Source organism: Podarcis raffonei, chromosome 8, assembly GCF_027172205.1.
Source record: "Podarcis raffonei isolate rPodRaf1 chromosome 8, rPodRaf1.pri, whole genome shotgun sequence".
Taxonomy (NCBI): domain Eukaryota; kingdom Metazoa; phylum Chordata; class Lepidosauria; order Squamata; family Lacertidae; genus Podarcis; species Podarcis raffonei.
This window is the reverse complement of record NC_070609.1, coordinates 44552576-44569551: the sequence shown is the minus strand read 5'-3', so window position 1 is coordinate 44569551 and position 16976 is coordinate 44552576. Positions and strand designations below refer to the sequence as shown.

The 16976-nt window shown below is 40.3% G+C and overlaps 1 protein-coding gene across 4 annotated transcripts in view; it reads left to right on the top strand.

The window, feature by feature from the left end:
• The window catches only part of LOC128419203 (cadherin-8), a 230619-nt gene that overhangs the window by 105086 nt on the left and 108557 nt on the right, over positions 1-16976 (top strand). For all 4 annotated transcript variants that reach the window (XM_053399626.1, XM_053399624.1, XM_053399625.1 and 1 more), the window contains exon 4: positions 14028-14147. In XM_053399626.1, coding sequence (XP_053255601.1) covers positions 14028-14147 — 120 coding nt within the window. The remainder of the gene's footprint in view (positions 1-14027; positions 14148-16976) is intronic.

Genomic DNA, 16976 nt, shown 5'->3' with positions numbered 1-16976 from the left:
TAATATAGGTTCATTAATTTCTTTAGTTATACCCTGAGTAGGGCTTTGTTGAACACAAACCCCTGTTTTTCAGTTAAAAAAACAAAAACGCTTGCAACACACACACACACAGAGAGAGAGAGAGAGAGAGAGAGAATAAGCCAGCAGAATCTTGCCTGCACTGGAAATGTCTTTAAATAGCTCCCTTGCTAATCTCGATATCTTTTACACATTCCAGCATCAAAAGAACACTACTGTGCCCTCCTTTTTGGAGGGTGGAGGAAGGAAGTGGAGTATAATTCAGGATGCATTTTATTTTCAGTAATTTTTGAAAATGCATATTCAGGCTCAATTTGAAATCCATAATTTGGAGCGAGCGGTTTGCCTCAGTCAGATAGCTCTTTGCATTGCTTAACTCTCAGTGCCTCTTTCTTTGTCTGGCTCCTCTGAATTTCTAGTGCTTAATGTTCCTCCATGAATACAGATAAGATGCTGCCTGTGGAGCTGATGTCAATAGCACTTTCTCATGAATCAGCCCTGAGAGGACAGCTGGCTGCACGATTTGATTTCACCCTTTCCCTGGAGGCCAAATGGTCGCTTTCGCCATATGCTTGTTTGTAGCAGCCCAAGGGAGAAAGACTCCTAAGTCTGCTCTTACAACCTGGTTTAAGCTTCACAGACAAATCAACCTGAGAGAGAGAGGAAAACCAAAAACACTCAAAAGAAATCACAATCCAGAGGAAATAATGTATACTGCAATTTTGGGATTAGGTGGAGGGGGGGGACGGGAGAGAGAGAGGCAGACAAACATTATATATAATATATTAATTTTGTAGACTAGAAGTGCTAACTTACTAGGAGTGTGTGAATCAGATTCTACATTTCCCCTCCAATCTTAAATACAGTTCCCACCTTTTCCATATCATTGCAATTTATTTATTTATTTTAAAAAAAGTATGATTGAAAATCTGTATGCATTTTTGTGTCCATTTCAACTAATACACACATTTACACACATTTTTGACATGCCTTTTATTCAAATATAATGCATTATGAACATTATTTTCACTAATTTAAGTGTGTATCTTTCCCTCCATCCCCCGCACATTTTTATATGCATTTTTGGTTGGAGAACTGCATATCAAAATTCAGAGAAGTGTGAATTCTGAAGAATAGCTGCATTTCAGTGTCCCTGCTGGTTTGGGAAGTGAAAATTAGTCAAGTTCACATTAAACTGAACCAGATTACCTTCTCCCCCATTACTATAACTAGCATTTTACACACATGCAGGAATGCACCCCTATGATTAATTCATTCACTCTCACAACAAATATGTCTATACAACCAACACTGATTGTGTGTGTGTGCGTGAGAGAGAGAGAGAGAGAGAGAGAGAGAAAGAGAACAGCATAAAATCAACAATAAAATTACATTCATAAAACAAATACAAATTGCATCACAAATCAATAGATCAGGTGAATGCATCAACATATCTGGATCATTATCAAGGAAAGAAAGCCTGGGTAAACAGAGGCGCCTAAACAGCAACACTGCACTTGCCTGCCTCCAGGAGGGGAAGGGAAAACAATGTACATTTCCCCCAGGATTGTGATTTCTAGTACTCTCCTTCACAAAGTTTGAACTCAATAGGAGTTATTTCTGGTCTACCATGTGTAGGACTCACCACAAATTTGTTCTTCTGCTTTTTTAATTCAGCAACCCAAAAATCAGTTTGTCATCCTTGCTGGATTGTAAAACTGTCATCCTGTTCAACCTTTCATTGCCTGGGGAGATTCTAATTTCTGTAACTGTAGCAGCCCTATGTAAAATAGGCCATTCACTACTTTGCTTTATGCAGATGCTGATGAATTAGACAAATGCAGACTGTTCGAGTTGTCCCCCCCTTTTTTACTAGTTATTTATACACACATAAAGATGCCTTGCTTACTGACTCAGTCACTGAGAAACACTCATAGTGTATTGAAATTGTTGTACTTTCATATGACCTAAAAAGCTAAAATGTGGCACACATGGGGAGGATCCGATTAAATAAATATACACTGCATTTCAGCCCTAGCATTGGCCCCTTAGGTGACTTGCAATTAAAACAGCACATTATAGAACAGTAAGAATCAGGAGGCAGTTATCTGGAGATTTGGGGCAAGGTGTTAACAATATGTGAGTGGCATCCAGCTTTATTCCTCAGGCCCCTGGTAGTATCCTCAGGCCTGGCCACCATAGCATGTAAATGAGGCAAGAAAAATGAATTCATCAAACAATTAATACAATTCAATACCATACTCCCCCAACATTTCTCCAATGAAAATAGGGATGTCCTACCATGGTGGTAGTGAGAGCCGGCAATGGGGGTATGGCTAGACAGTCTGGCACTGCGATCCACACCACACATTATTTCAGTGCATGGAGGAAGAGTGTGGTAGTGAGTTTTGTCCCCACCCTAAATTTTGAGTCTCCCATCTGAAAACTGATGGAGAACTGAACCCCATCCTCCCTGTTTTAGCTCCCCAAACTGGAGGAAAAAGTATTTTATTAGAACTTTCTGCTCAGTCCTAGATCAAACAAAATAAAGCAGTGCTGCGTGCTATGCACCATTCCTAAGAGGTTTCAAAATGACAGTTTTTTTTAAAAAACATATCTAGCTTATCCTCCTGTTGATAGAGGGTTTATCCTAGAGTGCACTTTTCTCATCCTTTAGGGGATACCATCAAAAGCCTCTAAGGATGCAGATCTTTCTGTTTCTCTTGAGGGACCCTTCCAATTCCACCCCCTCCCAAATTCTTAAGATGAAACTCCCTTGCCTTGTACTTAAACTAAACCACCCTCATTACAGATACCACTATTGCTCCTTATCTGGAATAAAATTAGGCCTTGTCTCCATCTATCTAACTAGTGATTGAAACCGCTTCCAGCATTGTAATTCCCAAATGTGCCCTCAGTATAAAAGAATCGTAAAGAATTTTCTTCTTACTTTTCCATCTGCAAGGACAGTTAGATATCAATGTCAGCATATCATTAGGTTATATACTTCAAACTGAAATTCAAATATTTATAGATAGTTATGACATGAGTGGAACTGTTCAAGAAATAGATATGCGTGTGTGTGTGTGTGTGAGAGAGAGAGAGAGAGAGAGAGAGACAGACAGACAGACAGACAGACAGACAGACAGACAGACAGACATATATATCTGCATACAGGTTCGGGTTCATAAATTAGATAAAACTTTATGTTGCTGTTGCTGTTTTATTTTATTTTCATTGGATCACTTAAAGAAATTGATTTGCAATTGGAGGATTAAGCAGAAGCAAAAGAATGTACTTCAACCCCACACTGGTTAAAGCACTGAGGGGAAGGCAGCAACCCCCCAACCAAAGGCCAGTTGAGGTTGGGGGAAGATTCTTTCCAGTCCTGTCAACCAGTGACCCAAGTAGTTGAGTGAGACTGTAATGTTGAGGCTGGGAAGCCTGTGGGGGCAAAATGGTCCCAAACTCTCATGGACAGGGGCTTTTAAGGCCTCCCTCTCTCCTTCCCTCTCACAAGATCTTGTGGGGAGACCTTTTGGGGTCTCACAAGAACACAACAACAAAAGCCCACCCCACTCTCTCAGCTCCCGTGCCGCAGGGCAAAGTTATTCTGTGTTCAGGGAGCACTCAGAGCAGGACTTAATGCATGACTAATGACCACTGATAATACGAACCCTCCAAAATACCAAACATGAATAAATCCTCACATGAATTAAACATATGGTATTAATTTTGACATTTTTCTTTTTTTTAAAAAAAGAAAGGAATGGAAATGAATGTTTCTTAAACTTCAAGGTAACACTAATTTGCATGTCAACAAGTTATCCAGGTTTATATGAGATTATTGTAGTGTTATACAGAGCAGTATTGTTACCATGACAACAACTAGCATGCTACCTCTGAGAATTTTTTTTAAAGGACATCTAAGTAATTGTATCGCTTTGGAAAGAAAGCTAGACCTAAAGCTGGAGGTGGATTGACTTTAGTATTATGCAATCTCTTTCAGATTGTACTGGAAGGTCCATGTTCCATTATATAGCTATACAAAGCACAAGTTATACTTGGGATCTTTTAATGGTTAAAGCACACCCAATCAATGAAAAGGATCCTGAGACTGAACCCTTGCTTGAGAACCTCCTTGTTAGTTCAGGAAAAGATCCATTGGGCTGTATCCAACTTTCTGTGTCTGCTAGTACAAAGGCTGTTCTGCTAGGAGGCGGGTGAATTTTAATGATGTGCAGCAGATGAATCAAGTGCAACAGTTTCTCTAGCCGCAGTTCCTTATGTAACAGATCACAAAATCAACTGCAAAGCAAAAGTATCAGCAACCTGCTTAAGCATTCTCTTGCCCATCAACATTCTGCTGGCACAAAACTTTACAGAGGAACATGTATACTACTAAGTAACTTTAACTTAGCACTGTGCTGGATACAACTCCCCGACTCCAGCACTGCAAGGATAACGAAGAGATGAACATAGTCACTGGAGTAAAATAGGCCACAACATTATTAAGAAACACAATTAGTGCATCAAACTCTTACCTGCAAAAAAGAGAGAAAAGCAATTGACGTTAGTCATGGAGGAGAGCAAAAGTTGTCGCTGTGCCAATTGGTTCTCCTGCCAATTGACCCTAGGCTCCACCTGCACACTGCATTGGTCCTGATCAGACCAGCCTGCCTTTTGCTTAAGGGTATATGTCAAAGCCCCCTGCCCATGTGTATGTGTGCATGCACACACCTACATGCCCATCTGTTGTGATTTGGTGGTGCTGTAAGGTTTTTTGTGACTACTCCCCAAATCCATCAAATAGTTTTGTTTTGGGTATTTTTTTAGAGAGAGTGAGAGAGAAATATGGCAATGTCCCTTTTGACCTGCAGCTCCTGGAGGACTAGCCATGGGTCAATGCGGCCCCCAGCCTAGAAAACAGTTCGCTAGCTCTGCCCTAGTGGTGCTTTCAGATGTTGAAGCAGGGTTTGTTCAGTCACAGAATGTCAGGGGCACAGCCCTGTTCTTTGGTCATCATGCAGTGCGGTCCCTTTATGCCTGTAACACTTTACATTTATAACCCACCTTTTCTCCAAGTAGCTCATGTTTCTACCTCTCTTCATTTGATCCCCTCAACAATCTTGTTAGGTAGGTTAGGCTGAGAGTGAGAATGGCCTAAGGTCACCTAGTGAACTTCATGGACAAGTGGGGATTTGACCCCAACATTCTGACCACTACACCACCCTGGGTCTTGATGGGGTTACACCTAAATGTTGGGAAAGATTTTTTTAGTTAATTATTTCAGTTATTTTCATGCCATCTTACAAGGTAGAGATTCCTCAAGGCAGTTCGCATTCGTTATGAAACATAGAGCGTAATAGCTGCAATTAAGAGAACAATATTATTTTCATGCACCCCAAAATATTCAAACTAATCTGGACATGTTGACTGCAATTCACAGACATACCATCTTGCTGCACACTTATATGGGATATTGCTTTAGTGAACATAGCAAACATTTGGACTACACATCTCCAAAATCAGGCCTAGGGAACCTGTGGCCCTCCAGATACTGCTGGACTACAATTTACATCACCCCTGACCATTGGCAATATTGGCTCAGGATGATGGGAGTTGGAGCCCATCAGTGGTTGGGGGGGGGCTACAGGCTTGATATTCCTGTCCTAAATCAAGTTAACACTGCAGCTTGCCAGAATTTAGTAGCAGGGATAATGCACACACTTTTATATATATATACATATACACCAGCAAACCCTACTGGGTGAGAAAGCATGCTCTAAGGTACAGTATGACCAGTTTTCTTCTCTCTCCCTGCCCCCTCCTAACCATTACAATCTTTCAGCAGAATGGTTCATTCATTGAATATGAATGCATGCAAATTTCTAATGCCACAAGCCCAGTCCTTCAGGGCATACAAGTTTTATTTATTTTTTCCCCCAGTACACACATTTCAACAGCCCGCCCCTCATCTGCCTTTTCCTTCTTCCTCAAGGGTGCTGTATGCATTTTTCTTTCTGAATAATGTGCACATTCGGTACCCTGACTAAGACATAAAAAACAGAGCCAAAGCAACAGAACAGTACTACCCAAGTGCACATATCTTTACTTTATGAAGGATTTTAATCTAGTTTGTCAGCAAACAGAAACTAGTTTGTGCGTCAGGGAGGGGGAGAGAGGGAGAGAGAGAGAAAGAAAAAGAAAGAAAGAAAGAGCTTTCAGATGACCTGTTTATTGAACATCCATTCTGATTTGTTTGCAGGGAGATGATATGGCATTGGCTATTTAATGAGCAGTCATTCTGATTTGTATATGCAGAGGTTAGATGATGTTTCATCAAAGCAAATGTTGCCTCACTTTCCAGTGCATATCCCCATCGCTTTCCTTATTGCAAATAGCATGCCATTGAGAAGCAGGTGGATTGAGCAGTACCTCCCAGTCAACCTGAATTCGTTGGTATGTGATTGAATCCCACCCCCAAATAGTGACAGTCTGGATGTGCCTAGAGAGATCAAGGAGCAACTGTTATCATTATCTGCCTCTGTGGGTCACTATGTGCATTTTGTAAGGCAGAATCTTCAAAAGCTGCACTAACGGAGTGAAACAATGAGCCTTGGTTAACATTGAAAGGTGTTCATTAATTAAAATCTGTTGCACCTTTTTGCAGCCTCTACTTACTTGCCGTGTGATTCACATTACAGAAATGTGTCTTGAGGAAAGTCACAGTGAGTCGTAAAAATAGCCCTACATATCTATCCCAAAATGTGCTAATGTTATGTTAGGTAGCATTATGTGCGTCTCAAAGGAAGAAGCACATTTTCTGGATGCTGCTGCAGTAGCCTCTGCAAAAAAAATCACCTATATTATTAGAAGTGGAACTTAAAGCAACTTAAGCCATAATAGCAACTTTCTTATTGAAAAACCAACCAACCCCCAAGAGGTACCATACCAAATGTGTCTCACTAAAAAAAGTTTGTTATGGCCATAAAGGGGTTCTGAATATACTCTGATTATTATTTTTAAGATACACATCTTTTTAGCTGCTAATTATTTGGGTTAAAACTTAAGCCATTTTTTAAAAGACAAAGAACTTCACTCCAACACTTTTTAACAACTGTGTTTGATATTTTTCACACCACATATAGTACATTTTAGACAGGATTGGCATCACTTGAACTTGATCATTGGTAGAGGTGCTGGTAGAAAGCATGTGACCACTGGACCACAAGTCCCATCGTCCCTGATCATCAGCCATGGCAACTGGGGATGGTGGGAGTTGTAGTTGTTCAAACAACATCTGAAAGGCCACAGGTTCCCCACTTTAGTGCTAGTAGGATGGCCTGACCTTCATATGTGTACTTCTGCTGTTGGAAGGAAAAAACAAAGTGGGGCTAAAGCCAGACTGGGCTTCTGTGTTTCAAGCTGGAAAATTAAAGAGAACCAGCATTTTCTCCATCTAAGGCATCTGTATTGAAAACAGTATCATGCCACCTTTAACAGTCATGGCTTCCCCAAAGAATCATGCAGACTGTAGATTGTTAAGGGCACATAGGAGTCCCCTAACAGCTGTAACTTGACGGACTACAGTTCCCAACATTATTTTGGGGATTTTAATGTATAGTACATCTAGGACCTCATAAAAACATCAGTTTCTTGGGAGATTCTAGTGTCTACTGGACATTCACTCACCAAGGCCAAGTGTCTTATGTGTATGCATTAACATTAGAAATGTATACAATGAGTAGTATTTATTGCTATTATTTCAGAATATACTATCTGCTTATAATGAACACATGGGGGTGGGGTGGGGTTCATATGACCATGGAAAGATAAACCTGAGCGCAACTCTCAGTTCACTTGTGAATCCCAGTAACTGGCATACTGGCAGTGGAGGAAGAACATATCCATCATGGCTGATAGCCATTGCTTGTCCTAACCGCCATAAATATGCCATTGATAACCTTATCTCTTCCCACCATTACCACCTTGGTAATGTTTCTAGCTGGTCATTATAAGAACTACTATTTCATTCTATTTAGGAATTGGTGCCTGGGTTTGCTATTTCTCCTCTTCCCTTCCTCTCCATTTTTCCTTGTGTGACATGTCTTTCAGATTGTAAGCCCATATCTTGTTTCAGTTGACTGAAAGTAAGCTGCTGGGACAGCATTTTGGGCTGAAGATAAAAAGGGGATAAAAAAATAAAGGGGGAATTAATTCAGGATCACTTGGTTCTGGGGAATTTATTTAAATGGATGGGTCTACCCAGCCATGACAGTGATTTTGAAAAGCCCACTTTTAAGCCCTGGGGGAATTATAACTGGTCTAAATTGAGAAGGTCAAATAGGTGAAGAATTATCACTTTTCTTTTTGCAGTCCAGTGAGTAATGTTTCCTGTAAAACCAGTCAGCACTAAGTTGCCCCTTCGTGCCTTTTGCATGAAGGGGTATGCAGCACCCTTAACAGATTATATTTCCCAGGATTCTTTGGGGGAAGTTATTACTGCTAAAGTGGCCTTATTGCTTTAAATGTATGGTGTGAATATGGTCTAAGCTTTTAACATTTTCTGGCCAGGTAGAAATATAATGCATTCCACCATAGTGGAGAAGACATGGCCAGGCCACCTCTGTACCTGCTCTGCCTGCTCTACAAGAGCTATGTGTCACTGGCATCTTCTAGGTTCCTGCTCTCCATCCGTAGGAGCCTTTTCTTTTTAAAGCTGAACTTGAACTGGATAGCCCTTCAAACAGAGAATGCTTTCATATGGAGGGCTCTGCACAGTGAGAAAGATGTGGGAATAATAAGCCTAGAATTTACAGGTTGCAGTTGGACAATGACAGGGCTTAATTTGAAGCAGAACTCACAGGAGTCAGAGCTTCATCTTCATTTTCCATGAAGATGCTCATCCTGGGGATTTATTTCCATAACTTGCATCACTCAGCACAGCAAAAGATGACGCTATCTGGATCTTCATAACTGATAGAACGTGTTCTATGCTTCTGTGTTCCCTGCAAGAGAACTGCTGCCCCTTTAAGAAAGGCTTTGGAAGAACTTGGTTCCATTGCAAAGAATCCTTGCATAGTGGTAGCGGAGAGGGAACAAATCAGTGTTTTTAAGTTTCCTTTTGCTGCCTCCTCCCCTTCTCTTCATTTTAAGTAGTGAAAAGAAAATAATGGAGTTGTGCAGGGGAAGGTTGCAGTTACATCATAATCACATTATGTTTTATTTTGATCAGGAAATTTTATTTTAACATGATTCATTGTGAGATGTTGGGCACTCTCACTGGCTGCATTCTGACAGTTTTCCTGACACTGCCTTACCTGATGATTTATGCAACCTTTCACATGACATAAAAGCCACTTCTGGGAATCACATTCCTGTGCAAATTCCTTCCAGAACAAATCTGTTCATAGCCCCTTTGACCCAAAAAATGGCAGGGTGAAATTTGAGGTGGTATTCTCAAAGAATCATAGAATTGCTGATTTGGAAGGGACCCTAAGGATCATCTAGTCCAACCCCTAGCAATGTAGGACTCTCAACTAGATCATACATGACAGATGGCTATCCAACCTCTGCTTTTATAAACCTTTGTGTTTTCATGGGTGAATCATGGGGGAACAGAAGTGCACATGTGGATGTGGGGCATTCCCTCTCTCCCTCCCCTCCCCTCTATCTGTCTTAGTCTCCCATCAGTAAAATACAAATAAGATTCACCAGCAGTGAAATGGTGCTTGGAGGAAATACACTGATGTTTGGCTGTGTGGCAGTTTTGTTAAGACTCATCTTTAACAGAAAATAGCTGGGAGAACTAAAGTGGAGAATTGGCTTGGCAAGAAAGCTGAAGTGATTGTCTTTTATTTATTTATTTGCAAACTTTCAAAATCTCTTGCATTTCACAATAATGAAGGTTGGACTTCAACCACAGTTTGAATGTATATAAACATTTGAATTCTGAGTTCAGAATTTGACATCCACAAGTGAAATTATTTCACCTGTTTTGACTAGCTAAATGAAATTAATATATATTTTGCTAAATTTCATTATCAGGTACTGTCAGATCATGTCAAATGCTGATGGCTACTGCATGCCAGCTTCAAGATTCTGCCAAATGTTGACAGCTGCCACTGCAGAATCCATGAATATGAAATGCTGATGCTGAACCTTAAATATTATTGGAATACTTGCACACACAAAGAGAGAGGTTGCCCAGAGAAAAGCTAGAGGAGCACATTTGCGAGGAAGAGATCAAATTAATCTCAACTCTAGCTAGATTTACAGACTTCAAATCATTCTGGTTCAGAGGATTTTTAAAAACACACACATTGAGATGGGCTGAGCTTGTCTTACCTCAAGGCTTCTTCACATGTTACACTGAACAGAGGTACAAGCTGTCTCTACAAATGTGCAAGTGTTTGTGTGAAATATTTGTACAACTCAACTACTGTATGCCTAAGTACACAGACTTTGCACTCATTGAATGTTAGATGTGAATAACTGTACTATTTTGAACACAGATAGTACACTCATTGAATGCAATATGTGAACACTATTATTGTGTATGATGTGTTAACAAAGCTTGGCCAAGGGAGAATAACTTTAACCCTCTACTTATAATTTAACTTCCACTGCTGGGTATCTGGTGTACTAACCCAACCATTAACAAAACTTGTACTAGTGATTACAGCCTGGGAGCAGAATTGAATAGCATAGGGACACATAGTGGCATCATATTATTTGGAGTTAATGACTGGATGACTGGTCAGTGAAGGTGTTGGATCCTGTGTGGAGTTGTCAACTGGAACCCTGAAATTAGGCTCATCTGTTACCATTCTTGGCTAAGATGTAAAAAAAATTGCTTAGTATAGCATACCATATAATACCATAGCATACCATATAACTTGGAGTTGTTTGACTTGCAACACAGATGTATGGATATATAAAAAAGAATTCCTTGATGCCAAGATCCAAGTTTGGGGCAAGTACTCTCTGATGAGAGTTTAATTAATGCATGAATGGCATCAAGGAATGCCTCATACCACACACTCCTTAATCACTTCTCAGTAATGGTTGATTTCTTTGAGTATGGTCTTTAGGAACAGTCAAGGTGCAATTGTGTTTGACATACTGTTTGGTTATATGCTTGTTTGTACTTTTGGAACCCAGTGATGTCCATTTATGATTGGGGTATCAGTATGAAATCAGACCTGCCCAGGATCACAGTATTCTGTTAGGAGTTCAGCTATTAGGCCGACACCCCAGTTGCTCCCCCTCCTGAAGTATGTTTCCTCACTCACAAAGTTACACCAAACCATTCACTACAACCTTTTCTTGGGCCACTGACTCAATATTGCCTATCCTATTAATTAATGCCATCATTTGTTTTCTAAAAGACATACCAGCAACAAATCAAGGAGAAATGACTTAAATATGATTTGGTTAACATTCTCCGCAACCAAAATCCAAAGAATGATCTAAAAAGGTTAAGCAATTATTTGACATTTTTTTTAAAAAAACCTCTGGCTAATGCAAAGTAAAAGAAACTGGAGGAGACAAAGCTATTTCTGAGACAACAGAGGATATTCAGTTTCTGCCAATGGCTTCCTCTAACTATTATAGGTGGAAATCAAAGAAGGAAAATATATCATTTTCAAACCATTGATTTTCTATGCTGCAGCTGTAACGCTGCCAGTTTCTTTGAAATATGCTATTGCAAAACCTTAAATACAATATATTATATTGTATTATTCATCTAGAATTTTGTACCTCTTTGATATGCTTCCTTTGCAAATGCTTGGAAATCCACATAATTTAAATAGGTAGTTTTATTTTACATTTTACAAAGGTACTTCAAATAATATGACTATTCTAAAATAAAAGTACTTCAAGAAGTTTCACCCTGTTGGTGTATTACTGCTGAATGGCACACACGGAAATCAGGTTTTTAAGTCTAGAGATTGATAAATCAGTCAATTTGCAGTCTTAGGTTTATTCATAAATCCATTCCAACCTGTTGCAACATTAATATGTAATTTAATTTACTTCAAAGCCATTTTAAAGTAATTTATTGAAAAGTCAATTTCAAATCCATAACCTGAAATTGTATATTCTTGGTGTTAGAAGTGCAACTGCAGGGATCGTTCAGTATGCAACTTAAGGGTTAATTCTCTTAATCTTAAAATCAACTCACCGAAAGTGGGACAGGTGCAGATGTTGCTTAGCAACCAGGCATATTGACACAATGATTGTTGAGGCAGTGTGTTCTTTGATTGGCTGAATCATCCTGAGAGACGTTCTCCTCTCTTGGTGTTTAGTTGAAAGTCTCCCTGCTACGAACAAGGCCTGAAGTAAACAAAACAAAACCTTTCTGTTCCTTTCTCCTCAAACTATACAGGGTGCTTTGCTGAGTTTCCTCAGTAAAGTTTTAACAAGACTTTTCTCCCTGGACTCTGTGTTATTTAAGTGCCTTTGCTAATGTCCAGGAGGACAAGGGCAAAGAGGAAGATCCATTGTTGAATGCCCCTTGCTTGCAACCATGGAAACATTCACAAGCCTTGCCATAAAAAAAAAATACTTAATAAGAAATCTGTAAAACGACAGAACCCAAGAGCACTCTAACGTTTTTACTTCCACCCTGTTGGTGAGAAACTGCCAAGGATAATCCATCACAAGGATTATCCATCTTTGGTTCTCCCCCCTCCCCTTGCCTGCTGTTGTCATAATATTTCACTTAAAATAAGTTTTTATAAATGTATTTTATTTTTTAAAATACATCTTGCAGATCTCCTTCGCAGGCTGTGCTCTGTGTGCCTTCCACCACCCTCAGTACTTAAAATTTGATGAGTGGCAATACAGTATAGAGTCTTCTCTGGAGTTCCTTCCTTCCTGGAGAACTCTTTCCCTTTGGTAGTTCACTTTGCTTGTTCCTAAGCTCTTTTTAGGTTCCACACCAAGATTGAACATCTTTCAGATGGGCTTTGGGGTTGCTCTGATAATGCCCCCCCCCCTACACAATTTGTGCTGCCCTGATAATTATTGCTGATTGATGTTGTGCTACTAATTAGTATTGTATTTAAAACAGCAACAACATACATTTTATATTGTGTTTATAGCTTGGATCCCATAGTGGCTGGTGGGCCAGAAAGGGGTGGTGGGGTGTTGTTGCTTACCTAGCTTCCCAATGCAGAAGTCACTGCCAGTAACCAAGGGGGGGGGGGCATTCAGTGGAAAGGTCAGTGCAGTGTGGGCACAGCAGTAGGAGTGTCAATTTGGCTCCAGCACTGCACACTGCACACATTGCACATTGCTATCTCTTCTAAGTACCAGTTGAAAGCAGCTTTATTTTCTTCTGCTTGTAACAAATGCTAATGTTTAGGTCTGATTGTGTTTTTATTGTTAGGCTGCTGATACCTTAGTGTTTAATTGTTTCTGTGGCCTTGGCTTGTTTGCTTGTTTACTTCCAAGCTGTCTTGGGTGGCTTATGCAGAAAGGCACAGTGCAGATGTCTTAAATAAAACATCAATATTTAGAGAGCATTGCTATTTGTAATGATGCTATGCTCGTTGCCTTGCTGAGTGCATGTCTGTGGGTCGGTGTAGAGGAGGGCTCATAAACTGCAGGGATGTTAGGATTGCAGTGCTTTGCACATCAATGTATGTTTAAGAATGAGTTTAACTCTGCCATCTGAAGTTCTTCTGCATGGTGACACTGAGGATCTGGAGCCCCCTACCAAGGGGAGGTTCATCCTTCTTCCTTGTTTCTGATCTTGAGATAAAATTTGCTGACCCTTATTCAAACAACTGTTAGAGTCTTCTGATTGTTTGAGGAATGGTTCGCTGTGGTTTCAGCTATTTCTTTACTGCTCAGCTGATACCATGTTTTATTTTCTATATGGGTGGTTTATTAAGCTATCAATGGAAGAGAGTATGGAGCGAGTCCTCTGTCCAGATTCTTTCCTAACATATTGCCAACTGGCATTCTTCATCAACCATATTTTTCTTTTTCACTAGGTACTTACGTTACCAAAGTGACAGCCACCGATGCGGATGACCCTGTTTACGGAAACAGTGCCAAGCTCGTCTACAGCATCTTGGAGGGACAGCCTTACTTTTCAGTTGAACCACATACAGGTGGGTGCTTCTGAATGCTAACTTCCCCTGAGTTATATGATATGTGAGGAGCACGGCTTCCTGAATGCTGCTTTGCTTCCCGCATTTCAACATAATGTGTAGGTAGGTGGCTGTCAACATTAGTCAATCTGCAGAGCGTAAGTATCTGACTCATTTCCCATGGCTGCACAGAAAGACCTGACAAAGTACAAAGATAAAAAAGGAAGAAGACTGCTTACAAATGTTGTTGCAGTAACTGAGACTGAGATACCAAAAAAGGTCAAGTAAAAAGCCCACTGTTAGTGGAAATATTGCAACATATTTTAATAAGATGTTGTTCAAGACCTCCAAACAGAAGCAAAACCTATTTGGGTGGGGGGTTATGGGTGTGCAAAATTTATTATAGGTTGTTAAACCTTTCTTTTAATAGTGCAATAGAGTATGTATATACACACTTTTATGCACTAGGTTCTACATTCTATGTTTCAACCAGGGTTGGGAAATCTCAGACCAGGGACTAAAAATGACCCCCTAAGCCTCTCTGTTAGACTCTCTGGTCACATTAGCATAATGTGGTTTCCAGTGCCAGGAGCTGTGCGGAGGTGTGGTGGTGCAGGGAACTGGATAGATTATGCATGTACATTCAACTGCCTAATAGCATCTGCGTTGCCCAGGAGATTGCAGCCACAGAGATAAGTAAAGAATTGCCCCAATTGTCTGGAAAGGTTACTTCCTAGTTTGCATGAAGAAGCCATTTTCAACAGAGCCCAGCATCAGAAGCACATAGCTGTGGGTGTTGTAATTTTGCACCCATAATAATTTTGCACCTGGGACAACATCCCTTGTGACCACCATGCTCTGCCACTGTCTGGTATCTTCCCACAATGCCCCACCTACACATCATCTCCTCAACCACACTTGCCATCATTGTTCCCGGCTTTGCATTTTTCTTGGGTGGTTTGTTGGTTTCCCCCCAGCTTGCCTAGATGGATAATGTGTAGGGTGTAGAAACTAGCCTACTGCATAATGGTAAAATTTGCATTATGCCCAGCTTTGGCTCTGACTCTGCCCATGTGATTGCTAGTGGTTGCTAAGAGGGAATTGTGGCCCTTGGACAGAAAAGCTCTGGTTCAATCTCTGGCATCTTCAGTTAAAGTCTTTCTCCCTCCCTTTTTTCTTTCTTGTGTTACATAAATATCCCATCAATACACACACACACACACACATATATTGTCCAGTAGCACCTTAGAGACCAACTAAGTTTGTTCTTGGTATAAGCTTTTGTGTGCTTGCACACTTCTTCAGATACACTGAAACAGAAGTCACCAGACCCTTATATATAGTGGGAGGGTGGGGTGGAATTTTTATCAGGAGGGTAGTGGGAGATGGGTGATTGACTCAATGGGTATGGTAAACCTGTTGACGACTGTTAACGAAGGCAATTAGTCCTACAGGAAAAAGCAAGGGATAGTATGCAGATGATTAGCATATGTAATGAGACAGGAATCCAATATCTCTATTAAGACCATGTCTCTCCATAGTTTTCAGTTTAGCGATAATTTGTAATTCAGCAACTTCTCTTTCAAGTCTGTTTCTGAAATTCTTTTGTAATTAGACAGCTGCTTTGAGATCCTGTATTGAATGTCCCAGGAGATTGAAGTGTTCTCCTACTGGCTTCTCTGTCTTGTGAATCCTGATGTCAGATTTATGTCCATTTATCCTTTGGTGTAGGGTTTGGTCTGTTTGTCCAATATAGAGAGCTGAAGGGCACTGCTGCCATTTGATGGCATACACAATGTTAGAAGATAAACAATTAAATAGGCCTGAGATGGTATGTTTCATGTTGTTGGGTCCAGTGATGGTGTTCTCTGGGTCTATGTGGCAGCAAAGTTGGCATCTGGGTTTATTGCAGGCTCTGGTACCAGGCTCTTTGGGCAAAACATGGGATAAATATCCCATGTTTTGCCCAAGGAGCTCAAGATGCCGCATCTTACCCTCACAACAGCCCTCTGAGGTAGGTTAGCTTCATGATTAACTCACCTATTCTTTTCTGTACTGAAGATGGCTCTTTCACCTGAGTGGAAAAGAATGATGGGAATTGTAGTCCATCAACATGAGGAGGGTCACACGTCCCACACTCCCAGTCTAACTTTCCACAGTAGCTCAGCAGGTTTAAAACCAGTTTGTACCAGAAGCCATAATGACTGACCACATGTCCCAGCATCATCTGTATTCTTCAGGTGCATAATTTAAATCTGAGAGTTACTGAAACATTGCACTGAATTCAGACTCAGGCATGGCCAATACCACCCTGGTTCCTCAGCCATTAAGTGAAAACTGCCAGATGCTTGACAACCCTTTGCATTTTCAGTCCCAAGTAGGCAACAAAAAGGAGGATTGTTGAATTATGAATGCAGTGCACAATAGTTCCAAGGCTTTATATTTTGGAGACTGATGAAATATTGAGTAACCTTAGAATGGAAGCTATTTACCTATTGTGACTTGTATTTTAGGAAGCCTTACGGTTGGGCCCTATAAATTATATGACCTTCAGCTCAGTTAAAATTTTTCTGTTTAAGCTCTCAGTAGTGGATATGTATGGGTGCTTCTTTCATGTTGGTACTGTTCGCTCTCTGTGTCTTTCTCTCTCATTATGCTGTCATTATGATGTGTTTCATTTCATTTCACCTATATTACATCTAGGGATGGGTGAATCTGTCAACGTTGGTTTCTCTCAGTTTCTCATTTTTCCAGTCTTAAATTCTGTTCTCTACATTTTCGTATCAGCTGACTTAAAAAATGTTTTCCTGAAAATATATATTATTTTTCTCTAATATATATGTGTGTTTG